General features: G+C 41.4%; 1 protein-coding gene across 1 annotated transcript in view; it reads right to left on the minus strand.

The window, feature by feature from the left end:
- Nucleotides 1-26,338, minus strand: part of clcn2a (chloride channel, voltage-sensitive 2a) — a 156,899-nt gene that overhangs the window by 16,572 nt on the left and 113,989 nt on the right. Inside the window, exons 8-20 of the mRNA XM_062022608.1 lie at nt 25,750-25,828; nt 25,561-25,686; nt 20,530-20,614; nt 20,173-20,274; nt 13,754-13,856; nt 13,509-13,667; nt 13,365-13,434; nt 13,174-13,284; nt 8,643-8,856; nt 8,429-8,562; nt 3,690-3,916; nt 3,244-3,361; nt 3,126-3,172 (exon numbers count right to left, since the gene is read on the minus strand). Of these exons, the coding sequence (XP_061878592.1) occupies nt 3,126-3,172; nt 3,244-3,361; nt 3,690-3,916; nt 8,429-8,562; nt 8,643-8,856; nt 13,174-13,284; nt 13,365-13,434; nt 13,509-13,667; nt 13,754-13,856; nt 20,173-20,274; nt 20,530-20,614; nt 25,561-25,686; nt 25,750-25,828 (1,575 nt within the window). The remainder of the gene's footprint in view (nt 1-3,125; nt 3,173-3,243; nt 3,362-3,689; nt 3,917-8,428; nt 8,563-8,642; nt 8,857-13,173; nt 13,285-13,364; nt 13,435-13,508; nt 13,668-13,753; nt 13,857-20,172; nt 20,275-20,529; nt 20,615-25,560; nt 25,687-25,749; nt 25,829-26,338) is intronic.

Here is a 26,338-nt window from a genome sequence, read left to right on the forward strand (position 1 = left end):
TTTTTTTTTTCTGAAGCGTTCATGACAACGATTGTGGCAGTTAGTGAGGCTGCACGTTTGCGCCACGTTCTGACAAACTAAAAACTAACAAAACTTTAGCGCGGAGTCTTGCATTCAGCGGGTAAAAAAAAGCTACCGTATTTTTCGGACTATAAGGCGCACTTAAAGGCCTACTGAAATTAGATTTTCTTATTTAAACGGGGATAGCAGGTCCATTCTATGTGTCATACTTGATAATTTCGCGATATTGCCATATTTTTGCTGAAAGGATTTAGTAGAGAACATCGACGATAAAGTTTGCAACTTTTGGTCGCTGATAAAAAAGCCTTGCCTGTACCGGAAGTAGCGTGACGTCACAGGTTGTGGAGCTCCTCACATCTGCACATTGTTTACAATCATGGCCATCAACAGCGAGAGAGATTCGGACAGAGAAAGCGACAATTACCCCATTCATTTGAGCGAGGATGAAAGATTCGTGGATGAGGAAAGTGGGAGTGAAGGACTAGAGGGCAGTGGAAGCGATTCAGATAGGGAAGATGCTGTGAGAGGCGGGTGGGACCTGATATTCAGCTGGTAATGACTAAAACAGTAAATAAACACAAGACATATATATACTCTATAAGCCACAATACAACCAGGCTTATATCTAATATGCCACAAATTAATCCCGCATAACAAACACCTTTCCCTCCCGTCCATATAACCCACCAATACAAATCAAACACCCGCACAACACACTCAATCCCACAGCCCAAAGTACCGTTCACCTCCGCAAAGTTCATACAGCACATATATTTCCCCAAAGTTACGTACGTGAGATGCACATAGCGGCACGCACGTACGGGCAAGCGATCAAATGTTTGGAAGATGCAGCTGCATACTCACGGTAGCGCGTATCCAACTCAAAGTCCTCCTGGTAAGAGTCTCTGTTGTCCCAGTTCTCCACAGGCCAATGTGTATCCAACTCAAAGTCCTCCTGGTAAGAGTCTATGTTGTCCCAGTTCTCCACAGGCCAATGGTAAAGCTTGACTGTCATATTTTGGGAATGTAAACAATGAAACACGTAGCGGCTACGACATAGCCGCTACGTGTTTGTGTTGCTGCAGCCGGCCGCTAATACACCGCTTCCCACCTACAGCTTTCTTCTTTGCTGTCTTCATTGTTCATTAAACAAATTGCAAAAGATTCACCAACACAGATGTCCGGAATACTGTGGAATTTTGCGATGAAAACAGACGACTTAATAGCTGGCCACAATGCTGTCCCAAAATGTCCGCTACAATCCGTGACGTCACACGCAGACGTCATCATACCGAAAAGTTTTCAGCAGGATATTTCGCGGGAAATTTAAAATTGCACTTTACTAATCTAACCCGGCCGTATTGGCATGTGTTGCAATGTTAAGATTTCATCATTGATATATAAACCATCAGACTGCGTGGTCGGTAGTAGTGGGTTTCAGTAGGCCTTTAAAATCCTTTAATTTTCTCAAAAATCGACAGTGTGCCTTCTAGCCCGGTGCGCCTAATGTACGGAATAATTCTGATTGTGCTTACCGACCTCGAAGCAATTTTATTTGGTACATGGTGTAATGATAAGTGTGACCAGTAGATGGCAGTAATACATAAGAGATACTGTAGACTGCGATATGATTCCAGTAAACAACACCAAAACTTTAAATGTACCATTGAAAATATAGAACATTACACACGGCACTCAAAAATCTGTCAAAATGTTTTAGTATGACTTTGAAGGCCGCACCGCCTGATGGATTGTCGGCCTATTACGGCTACTGTAGTCAGAGATACAAGTATTACTATGGTGTGTGTATAAGGACCGCAAAATGGCACCCATTAGCAGACATATTATCTGGCGTTTTGTTTCACAATATTATGCAAAACCAACTTTTCTTACCTTCTGCTACCTGCTGATCTGTATTTGAGATCTGCATATGTCCTGAAAATTTGCGCCACTGTAGTCCATGTCGATGCCGTAGTCGATAAGCTTCTTCTTTTTCTCTATCTTCTTGTTATGAGACATTCATCTTCCGCTGTTGCCATTTCTAATTATAAAGTAGCGTAAAGTTCTAACTTATATCTTGCTTTGGAAGCGCTAAAAACTACCAGCGTAGTGAGTTTACATAATTCACCCACGGAACTTTAGTTATTAGAGAGTTCCGGTCGGACGGTTTTTCACGGGACACATTTCCGGCGTTGTTGTTGCATTATTGAGCCACGGATGAGGAGATGCTGCTCCGTTGTTGATTTCAGTAAAGTCTGGATGTCATTAAAACAGTTAGCTCCATCTTTTGACACTTTTTCCACTCCCGTCCTTGCACGCTACACCGCTACAACAAAGATGGCGGGGAGAAGACGCTGTCGAAGGTGAGCCACGTAAATAAGACCGCCCACAAAACGGCGCATCCTGAAGCGACTGTCAGAAAGAGACTTGAAGATGGTCTGTAAGACATAATCTATGCAACATTTTGACCAAAGAACCACCATCAAATTGTATGTAGACCACAAGATAGTGTTTTACATTTAGAAAAAAATCATAATATGATCCCTTTAACTTCTTCTCAGTGGCCTTGTGGTTAGAGTGTCCGCCCTGAGATTGGTAGGTCGTGAGTTCAAACCCCGACCGAGTCATACCAAAAACATTTAAAATGGGAGCCATTATCTCCCTGCTTGACACTCAGCATCAAGGGTTGGAATTGGGGGTTAAATCACCAAATGATTCCTGGGCGCGGCCACTGCTGCTGCTCACTGCTCCCCTGTGGGGATGGGTCAAATGCAGAGGATAATTTCCCCGCACCTAGTGTGTGTGTGTGACAATCATTGGCACTTTAACTTTAACTTTAATGCGCCTTATAATCCGGTGCGCCTTTTGTATGAAAAAAGACCTGACTAGACCCACTCATCGGCAGTGCGCCTTATATTCCGGTGCGCCCTATGTTCTGGAAACTACTGTAGTCAGAGGCCAGAAAGACCCACAATGCATCGCCTTCACAACAGTACGTCACACTTTCAAGCCCAATACGACTTGCATGTTGAGGCGCCTGACCCCCGCCCTTCCATGCCCCGCACACTCACTTGACCCTTGACCTCTCCCGCGCTCGCTCTCACCTCCAGCAGCTCATTGTCTTGCTCGGCGCAGGAGAGCGTCTGGGAGCCTCGGGGAGGAGAAAAGCATTAATCACCTCTTGAATGATTCATTGTTGCTGCGTCGGCAGCGGTGACGTACTGTTTGGCGTGTCAGCGTTGCTGATTGCGGACACGCTTTTCAGAGCCGATTTGAGAGGCAGCTGCTGGCTGTTGGAGACCACTGCTGGGCTGAAGGAGGAAGACTCCTCGGTGGAGATCTGGATGGACAACACATTAACAAAAGGGAGCCACAGACACAAGCATGCACATGCATATATAAGAAAGAAAGGAAATAAAGGAGCACGTGCGAAGCAAAAACCAAGGAGACAGCACAGGTGAGGGCACAGACGAGAGACACACAAGACAAGAGTGTTAATGTCAATAAAAAGGATGTTCAATCGATCAAAGCACTTACCACCGCCGTGTTCCATACCCTCCACCTGTGCCTTTACCATGCGTCACACATGCCGGGTCTCGCTCTAGTACTACCGTTCCCACCCCCAGCCGGGCTACACCACCCCCTCCCCCCCGGGGGTCACCTCACACCTGTTGGGTGCTCACCAGGAAGCGGACCCCTTGATGAGCGTTGGTGGCGGCACGGCTGCAGGGAGAAGTGGGAGTGCTGTCGCTGGTCAGGCTGGGCAGGTGTTCGTTGGCGTCGCTGTCCAGGGCCAGTTGGTGCAGGTATTCCAGGCGGCGCTGGCGGGCCAGCTGGAGCGAGAGCAGAGACTGCAGCTGCAGCTTCTCAATGGAGCCCAGCAGGATCATGGAGTCTGGAGCAGGAAGAAAGTATGTGACAATAACACTAGGGCAGGGGGTTCATTTTTGTACATTACAGAAGCTAAAACCACGCTTCATATACACAGGAGGCCCCGTTTTTGTGAAGAAACGCATGTAAAATTACAAATAATGAATGACAGACCGGGCAGCACGGTGGGACAGTGGGTTAGCTGCTGACCCGTCTCCGCTCGGGACGGTTTCCTACTGGCCCCACTATGGACTGGACTTTCGCTGATATGTTGGATCCACTATGGACTGGACTTTCACAATACTATGTCAGACCCACTCGACATCCATTGCTTTCGGTCTCCCCTGGGGGGGGGGGTTACCCACATATGCGGTCCTCTCCAAGGTTTCTCATAGTCATTCACATCGACGTCCCACTGGGGTGAGTTTTTCCTTGCCCTTATGTGGGCTCTGTACCGAGGATGTTGTTGTGGCTTGTGCAGCCCTTTGAGACACTTGTGATTTAGGGCTATATAAATAAACATTGATTGATTGATTGATAGTGCATGTGCCTCACAATACGAAGGTCCTGAGTAGTCCTGAGTTCAATCCCGGGCTCGGGATATTTCTGTGTGGAGTTTGCATGTTCTCCCCGTGACTGCGTGGGTTCCCTCCGGGTACTCCGGCTTCCTCCAACCTCCAAAGACATGCACCTGGGGATAGGTTGATTGGCAACACTAAATTGGCCCTAGCTTGTGAATGTGAGTGTGAATGTTGTCTGTCTATCTGTGTTGGCCCTGCGATGAGGTGGCGACTTGCCCAGGGTGTACCCTGCCTTCCGCCCGAATGCAGCTGAGACAGGCTCCAGCACCCCCTGCGACCCCAAAAGGGACAAGCGGTAGAAAATGGATGGATGGATGGAATGACAGACCGCTTCATATGAAATTTTAACCGAAAATATTTTTCCAGCCCCTTCCTGCTCCGTTACTGATAAAAGCATAATGGCAAATTTCTAACAACATTTTTAATGTCATCTGTGGCATGCACTGTTAGTGCTCGGCTTGTAAACAGCTGTCCCGGGTTTGGATCCTGGTCAAACTTTTAATAATTAAAATGTATGTTTTAATTTTGTTAAATGTGTAATTTTGCACTAAAATAATAAGTCATTGAACAAATTATCTCCGATTAATTAGTTTTAGTTCAAAACATCAAATTCAAGTTTGATTTAAAAAAGTATAAAAAATAGTTTCACATAAATAAAAAAGTAAATTTTTTTTTGTTAAAATTCTGCTTCCGGCCCTAATTTGGCCAGGTGTGGCCCTACTAAAACAAATTCAATGCGCATCAGTATATGCTAAGCTATATGGATTTATTTATTTATTTATCTTAGCTTTTGTGTTATAGGTGACAAAGCAAATAGTTGTATCTTAACCTTATTAATAATGAACTCATTTAAAATTTCAGAACATGTCGAGGGCAAATAAAAATCTTGACTTTAGACACCCCTGCCCTAAGGAAACCAAACTCCAGCTCATTTGATTATAAATATACTTAATACAAGATCTATATAATATATTCCTACACTACTTACCTTCGGGACCGATTTGATGCTCATGACTCCAATTATAATACATTTTTTTCAGTAAAGCTCCAAAAATAATAATGTTTTAAAAGTTTTAGTTATTGGCCTGGTTAAAGGAGCCATATGTAGGAATCTGGACAGAAATGGAATTGCAATCACGGTCAAAATTCTGTAGTCCCCTCCCCCTCTCACTGACTGAGGTTGCCAGATACGCAGCCGAATCCAGCTCGATCGTTTAGACTACTCCAAGGAACTTCAAACTTCCACCGCCTCTTGGTGCTGGGACCATAATAGCTGAATAGACAAGCGTTTTGTCAATAACAAATATCTAACGAACACATATTACACAGAAATTAGGCTATTTTGAGGAAGAAGTACGTCATGCCTGCGTACAATATCACAACAAATGACAATCATATGGTTATTGTCAGTACTATTATAAAACAAAGACTAAAACGAACTACAACCAACGCTAGCAATGGTTATACTGGTGAAAATAAGTAGAGCATGCTTAGCAGCCTAATGTACGCCCAAAACTAAAGAGGAGACATTTTATCAAGGTATGTCTAAAGGCTACTGTTTTAAACGTCAAAGACAGTTTTGGACAATATAGTTTACATACGAAATGTCCATTTCCATTTATTACAAGTAATAAGAAAACGTAAATGCCTGACTTACCTATCAAAGAGGAAATTAGCAAGTTTGGTGTCCAAAAATCTTCTCCGCCTTCAATCCTCGTTTTGTTCCTTTGTCATGAATAAGTTGAGAATCGTAACGACGCCTTTTAGATTTACTAAGGTCGACATGTTTAGTAACTTTACCAGTGACAGTAGCTAGACAAACATGGCGGTGCGTAACTGACAACTTGGATGTGACACACTCATGGACTTTCTAATTGGTCAGACGGTGGAGGGCGGGGCATCGAAATGAAAACAATTACAAGATTTTGGGGCTGTAAATCTAATTTTGAAATGAGCATATCCCGGCTGATTTACCGTTATCAGTTAGAGGTATTCGAAAAGAACATGATTTATTAATGCCTTTTGACATATCATGGACATTTAATGATGACTTGACAGGAGATTCCTTCATATGGCTCCTTTAAGGCTGTAGTACCCTAATTTCAAATATTACATTTCATACCTCATCATTGGACACCATTCTTAATAATATAAGTTGTCTTTTTAGGATCAAATGATAATAATAATTTAAAATACTTTTCAATACACTTTCTGTCTTGCCTCTGGTGAGGGCGGTCACATTTTTTTCCCGCTCCCTTCTTCTCCCTGCTTGCTCTCTTTGTTTTGTCTTGTCTACACTTTTTTGAAGCCCCTTTCTTTGCGCTGTCCTCCAAATCTAAACATCAGACATGGAAATGATCAGCTGGACTCTCAACTCAATTGACAAAATCTTTTCGACGAGGAAAAGAGGTTCCGGGGAGCCTGGCTGCCCTGATGGAACCATTGCTGCGGGGTACGTGAGAGATTCCTGGGATGAATGGAGAATAATGTGCCTCTCAGTCCTTTCCATCGAGGACATGGAAGACATCTACCTATTTGGAATTGTGATCACGGGGCACCTGCTGATTGGGCTGGGCATTGCTCTGGTGTATCGTCAAATTCGTAAGACAATGGCAGCCACTCAAGGAGCCCACAGGCTGTTCGTCGCAATGGAAGGCTTGGGCCGGGCTGTGGGATCACAGACTGGGGCGATTTCTGAACTGAATTGCAAGATGGATCACATCATGGAAAAGCTGGTTGAAAGGGAAAAATTGGATATGAGAGCCAGCATGGACGAATAGAACAGACAAACCATTGTAATGTCTGCTCGCGGAAAAAAAAAAATCCTAATCTACGATTTGACTCCCTCGAATGGCCTTAACGCTGCAACAACAGGAGCAGGCTGTTCTGAAAACATCCGCCGAGGACTCCTCAATGATGGACGCTTTTGACCTCCCTCCCTCCTCGGGCCCAGGCCTATGGACACTACATCAACACACCCAAGACAATGGGCATATACACACATACCCCCTTTCCCCCACCCCACGCCTTCACCACCCCTTGATTCCCCTTCGGGGTGATGGACGGCTGGCAGCGCTTCATAGCAGCAGTCGACCTCCAGGGCCCCAACTCTCCCCCCCTCTGTTGCGAGTTGTCGTGATTATATGTAACATGTTTATGTGTGCATGGTATGGAGGTTTTTTCCCACTCCAGACTAGGCCCCCTTAGGAGCCCAGTCTAGATTGTATTTATTTACTCATCTTCTTTCCCAGCGTTTTACCTTTTTCCCATCTTTTACGGGGCGCCTCGTGGTGACCCATCAGCGTTCCTGTTCTGTAACCCTGTACACTGTTTGTTTGTCTAATCTTGAACGGGTTTGTGCTGAAAACATAGTTTCTTTGTACTTGTGCAATGACAATAAAGTCCTATCCTATCCTAATTGAAATGTTTATATCAAAGATTACATCCAACGTTGCAAAGATTTTATGCGATGAAAGTGATTTTATTAATGATATTTACAAAAATCACACAAAATGTTAATCAATCTGATAAAAGAAAATAGAGCAACCCCCACCAACTCCCAGCCTCTACAATACTTTACAAAGCAATTGAAAATACATGTAAATACAATACTTATTTGTTTTCATTGTATTGTGAATTTTTGTTGACATGTTGCACTTTTTTTACACTTTTGGGAGAGAGGTCGTTTTGGTACCTTGTGGTAAAAAGTGTAACTTCATTTTTAAAGGGCCTCAATGGTTATAAATGAGGGATCGTTTCACACCATCAGCACTTGTGTAATGTTTCTATTCTGCAATTTCCATAGCTGAGGTCAGCTTTTATCTTACTCTGTCCCTGCCAGCTGTCCCTGTCCTTTACTGCTGCACGAGACAGCACCCAGGTAGCCAAGTAAACAGAATAAGAAAAACTAATAAGAATCTATTGTCCCACCATTCTATCATTTTTCTTTAATTTACCTCTGGATTCAACAAGTGCGAGCGTCTTAAGCTGACCAGTCAGCAGCATCTCCTGCAGCTCCCGGTAGGAAGAGGTCAGCGTGATGTAGCGCACATCCCGCACCATGATGTCCTCCACGCGGATATTATACTTCCTGCGAAAGGGCAAAAGAGAGAGAGAAAGAGCGAGGTTAAGTGAAGGATAGGATAATTGGACAAAACGGCCGCGACTCACTCGTGATGCCCCATGCCCAGCTCTGGAAGATAGGGCAGCTTCTTGATGCGGATGATGGAGTCGTACAGCGACGGCTGGAGCGACTGGGCCACGGCGTTGGCCAGGATCACCGCGATCATCACAGGCAGGATGTGCGAGATCTGACCGGTCAGCTCGAAGACAATGACCGCTGTGGACACGGTGTGGGTGACAGCCCCGGACAGCGCCGCCGCACCTGCGGAAAGAAGGAGGGAAATTTGTTCTGTCGTCACTAAATTAATATTGTATTCATCATTATGGAGTAATAGCGGGCATAGATTTAATTTGATAGGTCGCTGCGGACCACTTTATAATGAGACCCCTACACTACTCACTAAATCTGATTTTTTTGCCATCAAATGAAAGATCGGATTTCTTTTGCCAGTCTAAACGCTCCAAAGTGCTTCAAATCTGATCTTTTGGCATCAGATTCAGGCCATATCAGGAAGTAGTCCGAATCCGATTGGAATCACATCTTTTCAAATGTGACTTCAGTCTAAATGGAAATGCGACCTGAATGCAACCGGTATGCTACATAATTAGCCATCGGAAATGGCTATTTCATCACAACATCCGGTTTCGGTTTAGCAAAGTATTTTTTCGACAGAAGAATTTTCGGTGCATTACTAGTCAATAGTGCGCGAATAATAGGCTATATGTAATTGTGGTAAATTATACCATGTACCATTTTCTTATATGATTGTGAAATAGCATGTATTTGTATTTGGTCACATAATCCTTTAGAGGATTATTCTACTAAGGTCAAAAGTGCACATGTCCATCACAAACTCTCCAGAGAGTGAGCGTTCTCACTCCCAGGACACTGAGGAACTTAAGGGACAGCAGCAGTTGAATTTTAGGAGGAAGTGTAAACACAATAACGACATCTGGTAGGAAGCCCCCACCGGTAGGAGCAGAGATCAGAGGTTGGAGGTCACTCGACTCAAACCGATCAAAGGAAATAGGCTGACTGTCCAAGCAACAAACTGGGTTTTGTCCAGACTGACCGGCTCCAAGGCTAGAGTTATGGAGAGTGGGGGTCTTCGGGTAAAAGGTATTTAAGGACAGTGGTCCGAGAAGACAGCAGAAAAGTGATTAGGTCCATAGTTTTTCTCCTGGAAGATGCAGGTTCCAGTCTGAGGCTCGCTGAAACAAATAAAGCTTTTTGTTCGACGATTCCTCATTGGCGTCTTCTTGGCTCATCACCCCATCGCACAACCAGCAAATATACAACATAATACATGAATATATACATGTAGTTGAAAAATAAGAATATCCATTCATACATTATATTAATTTAATTCATTTTCACGTAAAAAAAAAAAAAGTTCAAGGTATGGCGAACCTATCGATGGTGGCGACTTCTATTTTTATTTTGTAGTAGGAGTGACTTCCTTGTCCATTTACGGGATTTGATCAACTTCATTTGTTTTCACTTTACACACATTGGGGCCACATTGGCGCCTGTGCGCGTTTACACTGGAGTCTGATAAAGATCACATTTTACTTGCAGCTGGAAAAAATCAGATTTAGAAACAATCCGATTTGGGCCACTGTGGCCTGCAGTGTAAAGGTAACTTACACTCATTCATCCCACAATTTTATAAATGTGATGACCCAGCATGAAGTACTAAATACTGTATTGACCTGAATATAAGACAAACACTCTTTTTCCAAGACACCTTTTTGTAACAATTATTTTTAAAACTAAATTAGCTTGACTATTTTGGTATCCTATTGTACTAAGATCCCAAATAACAAGTGTTAAACTATAAATGTGTGTGTACTATTATTGGGCATGTTGCAGGGGATCTACTAATGTCTGGTATACAATTGATAAAAAGTGCTGGCCTACTTAAATGACTATTTTGCGTGTACTACCGGCTTTCACCATGGAGACACTCACTTACTGCACTTCCATGGCATCATGGTCCAAAGCAGGGTGTTTTGCTATGTTGAGGAACATGCAGCACACAACTATAATCTACGCCACATTTTCTGGGCAATATAGAAACACTCCTGTGGTGCGATCTAGACCAGAGCTACTAAACCTTTTTAATCTCACGGCCCAATTTTTCCCCTACAGAGCAACCACTTAAAAATCGACACTGAATTAATAATATTACTCTTGATTTTAATCATATGCAATAATTATATCTAACCTATGTACAATTTAACTGGATAAACCTTGTCAAATTATAGGACACCATGCGTTAATCACACAGATTATTTTAAGGTTTAGGTCAGGCTGATTACAAAAATAAGTGCTAATCAAATATACTACAAAAGTAGGCAATCATAAAAACTATGAAATATAAACTAACATGCAATTAAGCTGTACTAAAATTAATCATCCATCCATCCATTTCCTACCGCTTGTCCCTTCTTCTGTTTGTTTGAGATTGTCATTAGTGCCAAGTGGTGGAAAAGTGTATTACAACTGAGTACTGCCACGGCCCATACAGACCACAGCTAAGAAACAGATATTTTTTGGCGGCTCATCAATAGGCCCTATGGTTAAGAAACCTTTACCTAAACAACAGAACCTACTTTTTAGCACTGTGATAGTGTGCTGGGATCATCCAGACACAAGAAAATGCAGTGTATAAGAGATATATTGATTCATTTTGGTGTCTGCCTGTAACTCAACCAGCAGCTGAAAAATGGCATTGCTGGATTGACAATATGTCTGTGTTTCTTTTTCCAACAGTCCACATATGTTGACGCGCACACAGATGGACACTGATTGCCCCTTAGCACAATGACTGCAGTACAGCCATTTGCACGTACCCTTCACACTTGCCTAATGAATACAGTATACAACAGCAGTTTTAGATTTGCTAAATCACAATGCGGGCGCTAAATGTGCCACATTTGTGTCAATATTTCACGACAGTTGTTATAAGTTTCTTGTATTTTATAATATTTCCTGTACAGCACTTTTATTTTCAGTTCCACTTCCGATTTGTCCTTTATTCCTTTGGTCTGAGGGTTGGCAATCAGGACACACCTGTGTCTGTTTGCCAATCAGGATGCTTCTCTGCTGCTGCGATCTGGAGGGGGCTGGATCGTTTGCTTTGCGCTTCATGCGCCTATTTGTTCTTTATGCACTTCCCAGCTGCACATAAGTATTTTCCCTAATAAAGAAGGCTTGTTCATGCACTTTCCTGCCGTCTCTGCATCCCGGAGTCCAGACAATTTGCATCGCCTCCTCCCAGTACTGTGGGCGTTCTGATAATCAGCAATTTTAATGTACCATTCAGATTTGAGTAGCCTCTGAAGTTATAAGACAAATCCTCAAAATATCACACATTATTATTGCAATTATTAATAGTATAAGCATTAATAAGATTAATTACTAAATACCGTATTAACCTGGATATAAGACGAGTCCTAGTTTTAAGACCGTTTTTTCTAAAAAATATATATTTTTAGGACAAAATCATAATTTATTAGATTTCTAAACAAAGAACATTTCAAAAATCACTAATAGCGGAGGACTATTTGTGGCTTAATTTCCTTAGACCAGGGGTGTCAAACTCATTTTAGATCGGGGGCCACATGGAGAAAAATCTACTCCCAAGTAAAATCTGGTAAAATCCCGGCACGATAAATTCAAAATAAAGACAACTTCAGATTGTTTTCTTTACTTAAAAATAGAACAAGCACATTCTGAAAATGTACAAATCATCATGTTGTTTTTTTTTTTTTACACTTACATGTGGCTGTAAATAGTATTCTATCTTTATTTGTCGTTATTTAAACTTTCTGAATAAATTATGTGATAATGTTCATCAGTCAGTTAATTTTCAATCTATCAAGACAAAAAAATAATATCAAAATCAAATTACAGGATGTTATTTATGTCGTTTGCCCATTTTCCTCGACTGGAGCACTAACATCATGTAGTATTCTATCTTTATTTGTCGTTATTTAAACTTTCTGAATAAATTATGTGATAATGTTCATCAGTCAGTTAATTTTCAATCTATCAAGACAAAAAAATAATATCAAAATCAAATTACAGGAGGTTATTTATGTCGTTTGCCCATTTTCCTCGACTGGAGCACTAACATCATGTGTTTTTTTTGTTTTTTTTTTACATATGTAGCATAATCTACAAAGATACAAAGAATTGCTATTGCGACATCTAGTGGACACATTTAGAACAGCGGTTTCTTTCATTCCAAAATTTCGGCTTGTTTTTATACTTAGCAAATCCATTCCGCGGTCCGGATAAAACCTGTTCGCGGGCCGTACGTTTGACACCCCTGCCTTAGACCGACAGCTGCGATTTGATCTAAAACAGATTTTCTATTACAGGTGATCCCGAAATTTGATGTTGCACCTAAGTGGGATCAATTTTAATCAGTCACATCCCATAAACTGCCATGAGGTGATAAAAATGTCACGGTGGCAGCAGGTGAAGGAAGGAAAATTGCTTATAAGGCCCAATTAGATAGAACATGAAGACACTCTGAATCAAATAAATGGAAACAAGAGAATGACTCACCCACGACTGCGTAACCGCCGGGAACTATGGGATACACGCTGCCGTCAGCATGTATACCGTCAGGAAACATGGTAGCCATGACCTCTCCAACAAGCCTGCCAAATGCAGCACCTGGCCAGGTTCAATAAAAATATGCTTTTTATGATGTTATCCAAGGAACAAGTTGCCATTTCATGCAGGAAGCTCCTCACCAATGAGGAAAACCGGCATGAAGGCCCCGCATGGAACGGGCATGGTGGTGGCCACGGCTGACATCCAGAACTGAGAGGAGGAGTCACATTGAGCGTATTTGGTCACCATATGCTTGTGTATGTTAATTGACGAGGGCGGCGCACCTTCATGACGATAAAGAGGATGAGCGTGATGAAGACGTTGACCTGGGGGTGCTTCCAACCGTGGTGGTGGTGGCTGACATAGTCGAACTCCTCGGCCACGCCCTGACGGCACCACGTGCGGTTGTCAAACAGCGCCACCAGAGACTCGTGCTGCGTCAGCTGAGGTCGCCAAGTAGAAGAAATGACGTTTTTCTTCCTTTAAAAAAAACCTCATTATTCATTTATCGGTGGTCCTTTTTCCTCACCTGACCCGCCATGAACTGCCCGAAGCCCGGGGGGAACGTGAGGGTGGAGATCAGCAGGGTGACGAGCGCCGGGTACACCAGGCGCCTGACAGGGAGAGAGGGGCTGTGGGGTCATTAATGGGTGCACTTGTCACAAAGATAGATTTACTTTGAAGTCCAGGTGGTGAGGGAGTCGCCGCCAGAAATATCTCCTGTGATGTGCGGGAGTGACCCAATTAATGTGGCAACAGAGGACGCCAGGCCAATTTTAAGCACACATTTGGGGGCACCAAAGCAACAAGGTCAATTTAACATATTTCACTAAAAACGACTCAAATGTTGACTTTGAACTTCAGCAAAATGTTGAAGACTAGACCAAAAGCTACTTTATAGACAAAAGTGTCATATTAACCCCTTTTTATAAAAAACATTTATATATGGGACCAAAACAAATAAATCCAGTGGAATAAAAATTGGTGTACTTGCAATACATTTCTGTTCTGCTTAATTTATCACCATTATATCAATATTCGTCATGATCCCTCATGATAATTTTGGACTTAGTTCATTATTTTTCTTTGTTTTGTTTCCTGTGTGCGCTCTTATTTTCTTAATTCCTCTCCTTTCGTGGGCATGTTAGGTGATTACTTTACCGCTGTTCTCGTCACCTGTCCTACAATTGCCATTCAGGAGGGGTTATGTTGTTTGTACAAGCTGGTAGATTTTTTTGCTACTTGCTTTATTTTGCCTGCCTTTTTCCTAATAAAAATGTTGCTCTACCTTTCTCTGTATCCTGGGGTCTTGCTAAATGTCTCCATGCAAGACCGTGACAAAAATTTGGATCATCAATCAATCAATCAAACTTTATTTATAAAGCGCTTTTCATACATAAAAGAAATGCAACACAAAGTGCTTTACAAAGTTAACAACAATACCCCGGTGACCCATATCCCCCATTATCACATACGTATGCACGGACACAGATACCACAAAACACACACACGCACACACACACACACACACACACACACACACACACACACACACACACACACACACACACACACACACACACACACACACACACACACACACACACACACACACACACACACACATCTGCAACTATATGGATAAAAGATTGCATGGCTGAGTACAGAGGACACATGTGAGTAATAACTATCACAGGAGCCATCTGCACCAGGAGGTCATCAGACCATGGCCACCAGGACGCTGACACAAAAGCGCCCCCACAAGCTAGGCCGATAACCCCTGAGGCAGATGGCGCCCTCTGAGGAACGTTGGAAAAATAAAAATAATAAAACCTGTAAAATAGTAAAAACCATGAGTAGAGCTAAAGAATAAAATACAAGTAAGATATATGAAGATTAATAAAAAAATTAAATTAATATACAGTAAATAATAAATAATTAGAACTAAATAAAATCTTGCATAACTAATAAGATAAAAAGTAAAATACAAATGACTTCAATATAATAATCAATATCAGGTAAAAGCCAAATCAAAAAGGTGTGTCTTAAGCATGCTCTTAAAAACATGAACGTTCTCCGCAGCCCTGAGGTTTTCCGGAAGACGGGGGCCATAATGGTGGAAAGATGCCATCCCGTGAATTTGTATCCTGACTTTTGGAATAATTAGGAGATGAGTGCCGGAGGATCTCAGGACCCGGGAAGGTTCATAGGGTAAAAGAAAATCTGAAAGCTAAGAAGGCCCAATACCATAAAAACATTTATAAACCATAAGAAGGACCTTAAAATTGATCTTGAAACACACGGGGAGCCAATGCAGAGATTTTAAAACTGGTGTAATGTGAGTCCGCCTTCTGGTCTTCGTCAGGACACGTGCTGCTGAATTTTGGAGTAATTGCAAAGGTGTAATAATAACCTTTTTAGGAAGACCAGAAAGCAGGGTGTTACAATAATCTATACAACTTGTAATAAAAGCATGCATTAGCGTCTCCGTGTTGCCCTAAGAGAGAATTGGCCAAACTCTGGCTATATTCTTAAAATGATAAAAACCTATTTTTGTTATATTTTTTATATGTGGTAGAAGAAAAAAAAAAAAAAGAGTCGAAAACGGCGCCCAGATTTTTCACTTGTAGTGATGGAGTTAAAGACAATGATTGTAGTTTTGATATGAGTATCTCTCTCAGATCATAAGTCCTCCTCCATTGTTGACTAACTTGATCAACTTAAAATGTCTAGCCCCTATTTACAAGCTATTTGTGTGTGTTTGAGTGACAGGAAGAAAAACTTGCTTGGGGAGAAGTCGTTTGGCGCCACCTGTTGGTATGCATCCGTAAAAATCTAAACACCGCATATCAATGATAACTCAAACTCATACTCATAGGTCATGCAATTTTGATTTCAACTGAAGATGTTCGGGGAAAACCCTGCATTGACCTTAATATAGGACGGTCCTCAATATAAGTCTCTCTCCTCCCAAGGGATTTGGGGGATTTTTTAATTTTTTTTAAAGACAAAATGTATTCAATATTATTAATACAGATGTGTTTATTTGATGCATTTGCTTCATTGATCACATTATCTTTAAATTAACAACACAATTCCTGAGTATAAGACAGCGTTTGGTTTTGGTTTTCAAAAAAAGTATATTAACAATACAAGACATTAACAAGACATGAAGTTTTTAATATCAATGTAATACAAACTTGTAGATTGCAATAAAAAATAATCTGCTCTGCTTTATTGATCACCATTATAATACAATTAGAGTTATAAGTCCTCCTCTGTTTGTTAACTTCCATCCATTCATTTTCTACCGTTTGTCCCTTATGAGGTCACGGGGGGTGCTGGAGCCTATCTCAGCTGCATTAGGGCGGAAGGCAGGGTACACCCTGGACAAGTCGCCACCTCATCGCAGGGCCAACACAGATAGACAGACTACATTCACACTCACATTCACACACTAGGGCAAACTCCACACAGAAAGATCCACACAGAAGGCTTGAACCCAGGACCTTCGTATTGTGAGGCACACATATTAACTCCTGTTCCACCGTGCTGCCCTATTTTCGAGCCATGTCGTGTGTGAGTGGCAGAAGAAAACAAACGTGTTTGGTTGTGACCATAAAAATGTAAACCCTGAATGTGAAATGGTCGTTTAACAATGAAAACTCAAACTCATTTTGAATTTGACTGAATATTTCCGGAAAAACCCTGCATTCGAAAGTCCAAATAATAATAAAGTAGTGCATTCTGTATTTATTCTTGTTTAACCAGCCAACATAGATCAATAACAAGAGGATGGAGAGGTTTTGTCAAGGAAAAAACCTTGAGGAAATGGCATAAAGAGAACGATGACAAAATAATGTAACATGGACAAAACCTCTCCTGTGTGACGCATTGATTTGTTGCCTATGTTATAGCTCTTGGAAATGACAATGAATCACAATAATGTGGGCTCTGTACCGAGGATGTCGTTGTGGCTTGTACAGCCCTTTGAGACACTTGTGATTTACGGCTATATAAATAAACATTGATTGATTGATTGAATAAAAGTTTGACCAAACGGTTTTGCTAGTTAAATTAACAAAGTATAATAATAAAAAAATATATACATATATACAAATATTGTGTTTTTGTATTTTGCCAAGATAGTAGAATCATACTATAGGGCAGGTTGAATAATGTTTTCCTGCCACCTTGAGGAAATAGTATAAAGAGGAAGATGACATTGTAATGTAACTTGGACAACGATGGACAGAACAGAGATTTAGTTCTTTTTTTTTTGTTTGTTTTGTTTTAAGCAATTCTTCTATTTATCTTGACAAAACCTCATCCAGCTGTTGATTTCTGGTGGCTGGTTAAAAAGAATAAATACAGAATTGTGTTAATTCATTAAACAAGTTAGGGAACTGCGTTGCAGAGAATCGAACCCACGTCATTTGACATAAAAGGGATTGGCACGAACCACTTTGCTACACATGCTAGCTATTTGATAATCATGACAGAGCGGTAACCGGTTTGGATTAAGTTTGCCGTCATTCTTTGATTCTAGTGGCATTTTCTTATTCTCTAAATAGATTACGAACTGTCCATGACAAAAGTCCACATTTTCAATGGAGCTTTGGCGGTTTATGAGTTGTCGAAGCAAGACTCAAGTGCCTACTGACCGTGCTAGTGACTCCACACATCCAAACGCAATGATCCCACACCCACAAAGACATGTGACTGGTATAAATAGTGCCCAGGTGATGATTAGCAGTAGGTGAAAAACATCATTACTAATCACCCTCGGGTGATGAAGACAGCGTCAAGCAGCAGTGTGAAGTGACAACACAAACAGAACAGAAAGTGGGAACAAAATAAGAGCACAAGAAAGGAAGTGAACCAAAAAACACAGAAAAAAACACCCAAAAACTAAACAAAGAATGGCCTGGCCTAACAGATCGTGACACTTTGTCTGTAAATCAGCAACACAACTTTCTAATATAACAATAACATAATAACAATATAACAAATATACAATTATTTTTCTTAATTCGGTATTAGGTCAAATGGCAATTGCAGGAATGAGTCAGATATCAGTGAGTGTTCACCCCCAAGCATGTGTGATTGAGTTCTTTCACAGACCTTACATTGGGTCCGAGCCTTTTCTGTTTCTACAAACAAAAAAGTTGAAACCGTAGAATTATCCAAAATATGTTGTTAGGATTGAAAATTTGGGTAACGTTGATAGCCTCACACTTTTAAGGGAAAGAACCATGGACTCGGACTTGGAGACGCTGATTATCATCACAGTCACTTCACAATCAGCTGATTAAGTGAGATCTAAAGATCATGGCCAGATGAAGCCAGCAGGACCACATCATCTGCAAAAAGCAGAGACCTAATCCTGCAGCTACCAAACTGGATCCCTTCAACGCCCTGAATGTGTCTAGAAATTCTATCCATAAAAGTTGGAAACAGAAACGGTGACAAAGGGCAGCCCTGGGTGGAGTCCAACCGTCACTTGAAACGGATCCGACTTACTGCCGGCAAAGCGGACCAAGCTCTGAGACTGATTATACAGGGAACGGACTGCCACAATGAGGCGGTCCGATACCCCATACTCACTGAGCACTCCCTGCAGGACCGTCCGAGGGGCACGGTTGAATGCCTTCTCAAAGTCCACAAAGCACATGTAGACTGGTTTCACCCTTGAGGATCCTGCTGAGAGTATATAGCTGGTCCACAGGACAAAAACAACACTACTACTCTTGGATCCGAGGGTAAGACATGTGTACTGGAGTCTCCTCTCCAGTACACCTGAATAGACCTTACCTGGAAGGCTGAGGAGTGTGATCCCACGATAGTGGGAACACACCCTCTAGTTCTCCTTCTTAAAGAGAGGAACCACCAACCCGATCTGCCAATTCAGAGGCAGCGCCCCGGATGTCCACGCAATGTTGCAGAGTCCTGTCAACCAAGACAGCCTAACAGCATCCAGAGCCTTAAGGAACTTTGGGCGACCTGCCATCGAGGAGCTCAGCAACCTCAACCCCAGAAATCATCTCCGGGTTGGGGAGGAGACCTTGCTCCAAGTGGAAGAGTTTAAGTACCTGGGGTCTTGTTCACAAGTGAGGGAAGAGTGGATTGTGAGATTGACAGGCAGATCGGTGCGGCGTCCACAGTGATGCGGACACTGTATCGATTCGTCGTGGTGAGGAAGGAGCTGAGTCAGAAGGCAAAGCTCTCAATTTACCAATCGATCTATGTTCCTATCCTCACCTATGGTCGTGAGCTTTGGGTTGTGATCGAAAGGACAAGATCATGGGTGTAAGTGGACAAAATTAATTTTCCGCCGTCAGGCTCTCCCTTAGAGATAGGGTGAGAAGCTCTGTCATTCGAGAGGAGCTCAAAGTAAAGCTGCTGCTCCTCCACATCAAGAGAAGCCAGATGAGCTGGTTTGGGCATCTGGTCAGGATGCCCCCCAGACGCCTCCATGGGAAAATGTTTAGGGCACGTCTGACCGGTACGAGGCCACGGGAAACACCTACAACCCGTTGGGGAGACTATATCTCCCCGATGGCCTGGGAATGCCTCGGGATCCCCCGGGAGGAGCTGCAGAAAGTAGTTGGGAAGAGGTAAATCTGGGCTTCTTTACTTAGGCTACAGCCTCTGTGTCCTGACCTCGGATAAGCGAAAGAGGATGGATGGATGGAGGCTGAGGAACATTGCTTGGTGGATCAAATATTAATAATTGGTGTGTCTGAAGACTTTTATCCATATAAGGGAATTGAATAAAATAGGTGACAAATTCAGCCAAATGTGACCTTTTGTTTGTGTTATTATCATCAAAAACGTCCGACATCCTTTCAAATCAGTGGGTTTCTTGCTCCCTCAGTGTAGACCTCTTGGTGCTGCAAGTGAACAGCAGGTTGACTGTCAATTGTGTGTAAAGTGTGAGATACTTACTTCCTCAACAAGAGCTTGTTAATGGTCTTCTGCTTCCTCATGCACTCCACAATGAGACGATTCAAGTACACAAAGAGGGCGCCGCCAAAACCGCAGGCAATCCTGCAAAAAGCAGCGGCAATGACACAAGAGCCTTCTCCTTCTTTATGACCCATGTTTGTGTATATTGGTTGCCTTTCTGTTACAAAGTCTTGCTGTATACAATCAGCAGGGTAAAAAGTTAATTTCATGCCTTGATCATCAAATACAAACCAAGGCGCGCACCCGACAGGAATGTGAATAATGGAGCTTGAAAAAGGCTGAGGCGTCCTTTAGGATGGAGTTTAAGCTGGCGTCAACCCAAAGACACGCACTCACCCAAGGATGGCGAATGCCGGCAGCTCCTGAAGGTCGAAGGGGAAGTCCAGACGGAAGCGGGTCTTGAAAAGAGCAGTGATGGTCTCTAAAGGGGAAAGAAAAAGCGGCTCAGCAGTCACAACTCCATTATGCACAAAATCAAATCCAAGTTGAAACGCATGGGTGTGGATTACCACAGTGTAGCCCACTGGACATCCTGTGTGTGAAAGTTGACAACTTTCTACTATTGAGGTGAAATACATGATTTCTAACCTGGCATTCACTTTTATTAGGTCAGGGGTCGGCAACCCAAAATGTTGAAAGAGCCATATTGGACCAAAAATACAAAAAAAAATCTGTCTGCAGCCGCAAAAAATTAAAAGCCTTTCAGTGATATAATGAAGTCAACACATGATATACAATCCTGGTCAAAAGTTTACATACACTTGTAAAGAACATAATGTCATGGCTGTCTTGAGTTTCCAATAATTTATACAACTCTCATTTTTTTGTGATAGAGTGATTGGAGCACATACTTGTTGGTCACAAAAAACATTCATGAAGTTTGGTTCTTTTATGAATTTATTATGGGTCTACTGAAAATGTGACCTAATCTGCTGGGTCAAAAGTATACATACAGCAATGTTAATATTTGGTTACATATCCCTTGGCAAGTTTCACTGCAATAAGGTGCTTTTGGTAGCCATCCACAAGCTTCTGGCAAGCTTCTGATTTAATTTTTGACCACTCCTCTTGACAAAATTGGTGCAGTTCAGCTACATTTGTTGGTTTTCTGACATGGACTTGTTTCTTCAGCATTGTCCACACGTTTAAGTCAGGACTTTGGAAAGGCCATTCTAAAACCTTAATTCTAGCCTGATTTAGCCATTCCTTTACCACTTTTGACGTGTGTTTGGGGTCATTGTCCTGGTGGAACACCCAACTGCGCCTAAGACCCAACCTCCGGGTTGACAAATATAGGTTGTCCTGAAGAATTTGGAGGTAATCCTCCTTTTTTATTGTCCCATTTACTCTCTGTAAAGCACCAGTTCCATTGGCAGCAAAACAGGCCCAGAGCATAATACTACCACCACCATGCTTGACGGTAGACATGGTGTTCCTGGGATTAAAGGCCTCACCTTTTCTCTTTCAAATATACACTACCGTTCAAAAGTTTGGGGTCACCCAAACAATTTTGTGGAATAGCCTTCATTTCTAAGAACAAGAATAGACTGTCGAGTTTCAGATGAAAGTTCTCTTTTTCTGGCCATTTTGAGCGTTTAATTGACCCCACAAATGTGATGCTCCAGAAACTCAATCTGCTCAAAGGAAGGTCAGTTTTGTAGCTTCTGTAACGAGCTAAACTGTTTTCAGATGTGTGAACATGATTGCACAAGGGTTTTCTAATCATCAATTAGCCTTCTGAGCCAATGAGCAAACACATTGTACCATTAGAACACTGGAGTGATAGTTGCTGGAAATGGGCCTCTATACACCTATGTAGATATTGCACCAAAAACCAGACATTTGCAGCTAGAATAGTCATTTACCACATTAGCAATGTATAGAGTGTATTTCTTTAAAGTTAAGACTAGTTTAAAGTTATCTTCATTGAAAAGTACAGTGCTTTTCCTTCAAAAATAAGGACATTTCAATGTGACCCCAAACTTTTGAACGGTAGTGTATTGCTATGTATTGTGGCCACACAGCTCAATTTTGGTTTCATCTGACCACAAAACTTTACTCCAGAAGGTTTTATCTTTGTCCATGTGATGTCAGTATGTTTGGAGGAGAAAAGGTTCCTGATCCCAGGAACACCATTCCTACCGTCAAGTATGATGGTGGTAGTATTATGCTTTGGGCCTGTTTTGCTGACAATGGAACTGGTGCTTTACAGGGAGTAAATGGGACAATAAAAAAGAGGATTACCTCCAAATTCTTCAGGACAATCTAAAATCATCAGCCTGGAGGTTGGGTGCTGGGCGCTGTTGGGGTGTTCCAACAGGACAATGACCCCAAACGTGGTAAAGGAATGGCTAAATCAGGCTAGAATTAAGTTTTTTTTAAATGTGTGGACAATGCTGAAGAAACAAATCCATATCAGAAAACCAACCAATTTATGAACTGCACCAATTTTGTCAAGAGGAGTGGTCAAAAATTCAACCAGAAGCTTGCCAGAAGCTTGTGGATGGCTACCAAAAGCGCCTTATTGCAGTGAAACTTGCCAAGGGACATGTAACCAAATATTAAAATTGCTGTATGTATACTTTTGACCCAGCAGATTTGGTCAATATTTCAGTAGACCCATAATAAATTCATAAAAGAACCAAACTTCTTGAATGTTTTTTGTGACCAACAAGTATGTGCTCCAATCACTCTATCACAAAAAAGTAAGAGTTGTAGAAATTATTGGAAACTCAAGACAGCCATGACATTATGTCCTGCACAAGTGTATGTAATTTTTTGACCACGACTGTAAGTGTCTATATTAGCTGTATTAGCCTACTATCAAAATGACTATGTGTCGCAGGCTGACACAAATCTTCATTGACAGAAATGTTGAAATGTAATATTTATTCTACCCATTTTTACAACATTGGAAAACATTAGTAAAACGCAGGCTTCTCAGAGGGTGACATAACTCCTGGAAATGACTGGCTTAGAATGGCCAAAGGTATATATGTGTGTGTCCAAGTTAAAGGAAACGACAGGCTGTCTTCTTTGAATGGATTTATAACAATCTATGCAAGCTGGGTTACGTTTGCTGCGGTCTGTAACGGCAAACAAACCACTATCAGAAATGCAGCCAATATTACATACAGATAATGTGTCATGAGAAATGCAGATATAAATAAAATACACTGAGGACATAGTAAATTAAATGAGCTCAAATATACCTACAAGTGAGGCATAATGATGCAATATGTACATAAAGCTAGCCTAAATGGGGCGGCGTGGCGAAGTTGGTAGAGTGGCCGTGCCAGCAATCGGAGAGTTGCTGGTTACTGGGGTTCAATCCCCACCTTCTACCATCCTAGTCACGTCCGTTGTGTCCTTGGGCAAGACACTTCACCCTTGCTCCTGATGGCTGCTGGTTAGCGCCTTGCATGGCAGCTCCCGCCATCAGTGTGTGAATGTGTGTGTGAATGGGTGGATGTGGAAATACTGTCAAAGCGCTTTGAGTACCTTGAAGGTAGAAAAGCGCTATACAAGTATAACCCATTTATCATTGTTTATAAATAGCATGTTAGCCTCGATTAGCTTGCAGTCATGCACTGACCAAATATGCTTGATTAGCACTCTACACAAGTCAATAACATCAACAAAGCTCACTTTTGTGCATTCACACACAGCAACTTTTGGTGGACAAAATTAGATAAAGAATGAGTGGCATAAAATATGTCTTTCTCTGCCATCGCCGAAGAAAGTTATACATGTAAACAAACTACGGTGAGTTCAAGGACCGCCAAAATTAGTAGGATAAAACGACGCTAGCCAAATTCTCTCACCAGAGAATCATGTTTAATATAAACAGTGGGATATCTAACAATTAGGGAGGTTTGTGTCATGTTGTCCTCCTACAGAAACCCTATTAAAATAAAAACATATTTTTCCCCTCATATTTTTCTATTTTCATACATTTTAGAAAAAACTCCAGGGAGCCACTAGGGTTGCAGACCCCGTCTCAGGTGGTCGAAGGAGCAGCGTGATCAAGGAGATGTGTCACAGAAAAGTAGTTCTCAGTGTAAGCTCTTACAATAATAATGTCGTTATAGCTTGGTCAATGTACTTAGTAGAGCGTTGTTAGCGTTTATTGGATGTTTTTTTTTTAGAAGGTTTTATAGGCGGAATAGATGAATCCCATTACGTATTGTTAGCCACCTCGTACTAGCAGTTTTACAGTATTTAGAATTATTTAATGTGTGTAGAATGTGTGTTCTTCTCGCACCTAGGGATTGTGAATGATGGACAAAATTCAAGCTTAAATATGACTATACGCACTTACTCTTAGGATACAAAAAGGAACAGCTCATAAAAGTGTCATAAATCAGCAATAAATGTATATATTTTTTTCACTTTCAAGGCTTGAAATCTTGTAACAACTTTAGAGCTATCTGTTGATATAAAGTTATCTTTATTTTTTAAATGTTTTTATGGCCTGTTTTGTTATATTGGGAAAATGCTAAATATGCAATATTTCTTAAAAGAATAAGTTGCAGAGTGGAATATCTAAGGTTGTAGCCTTGAATAGGTAAATAATTCATTATTCGTTGATTTTGATACAGTAGGCAAGTGGACAAAATTTTTATTTTTTATAGTGATACTGAGCTAAAATGAGAAAGCAGGCAGGGCTTGGTTGAGTTTATTGAGTTCACATAAGTCTTTTCTGCCACGTTATATACAGTAAAACTGCCCAAAATAATTTTCATTACATTTCAGCAGTTCAATGGCAGTTCAACCTATTTACGCTCATCAAAGCTCTGAGAATTAGCCTCATGGTTTTCTGGCGCCATCTGGTGGTTTTTGGGCGCAATGACACCAAAACAATATTTTCTTGATTATGTATATATATATTTAAAAAAATAAAGTGAAATTCATTCAGTTTTCATGGTAAAAGCTTAGTAATATACCAGGAATGCAGTCAGCATTTACAATGGGAGTCAATGGGCCTGAAATAGTTCTTAAGGGAAAGAGGAAAATACTTTATATTTATATCCTATTCTAACAACGTTGCAATCAAAAACTCAAAAACAATTCTATTTATGGAAAAAAAACCCAAAAAAAACACTCCCGGCAGAAATTTTAGACAGCTAATTTTCAAATTGAACAATCACATTAGGAACACCTGCTGCCTCCCTGTTTTTTTTTTCTTTTACAATACATTTATTTACTTAGTCCGCAATATTTCAATATACGCTTGAAAAAGGAAGAAGTATACTGACGTCCACCCCCGCATTTGTCAATGTTTATGTATCGTGGACTTCAGTGGAAAAGTCTTGAGAAAAAAAGTTTCCAACATCACTCTAAATAAAAAATGTAGTCACCACATACCTTCCTCCTGGTTCCACACAGCCAGCACTCGAAAGATGAAGGCACTGAAGGTAGCAGCGAAGAAGCCCCTCCAGTAGTTCCTCACAGCGAAAAAGGTGGACGTGACCTCGATGCTGAACAACACTCCTTGAGCACACACAAACCTCCGTGTGTAGGTTAAGAAACTTCTTCACGGTTGTGTCATCTTACCTCCAATGGGGGCAGCAAAGCAGCAGCCCACACCCACCGCGCAGGCAGCCGACAGCATTTCGGTGTTCCTCAACTCGTTCTGTCCAATTAGAGTAATATGTAAAGATGTAAAAAAAAATTAAAAAAACCCCCCGTAAAGTATACCGTAGATAAACGATCTTATTTATTTATAAACTGCAACGAGGACAGGGCGTTCACCGGAAAATGCACATTTATTTGAAAACGCATTATATAGAACATTTAACTTTTCATAGGTTTAGAATACATGAGAACGTGGACAGGAAGACATACAGTAGCACTCTTTGACCACATGGTCATTTACTAACATGTATACCAGATCTGGGCAAATTAAGGCCAGCCGTACATTCCCAAATAATTTTTTTAGATCATTAAGATCGAAACTATAGCCGCCATTATGATGTGCAGTATATCTGATTGTAGGTTTTTTTTTACCCTTCGCGTTCATATTCTGTTGCATTTTTGTTGTGTTTTGCTTGATTGTAAAATATGTCGATCGAGAGAGGGTTGTGACGTTCATATGTTGTCAATATTCAGTGTTTTATCGTTCATAGCTAATATTGTAAATCCC

The sequence above is a fragment of the Entelurus aequoreus genome, linkage group LG16 (genome assembly GCF_033978785.1).
Source record: "Entelurus aequoreus isolate RoL-2023_Sb linkage group LG16, RoL_Eaeq_v1.1, whole genome shotgun sequence".
NCBI classification, from domain to species: Eukaryota; Metazoa; Chordata; class Actinopteri; order Syngnathiformes; family Syngnathidae; genus Entelurus; species Entelurus aequoreus.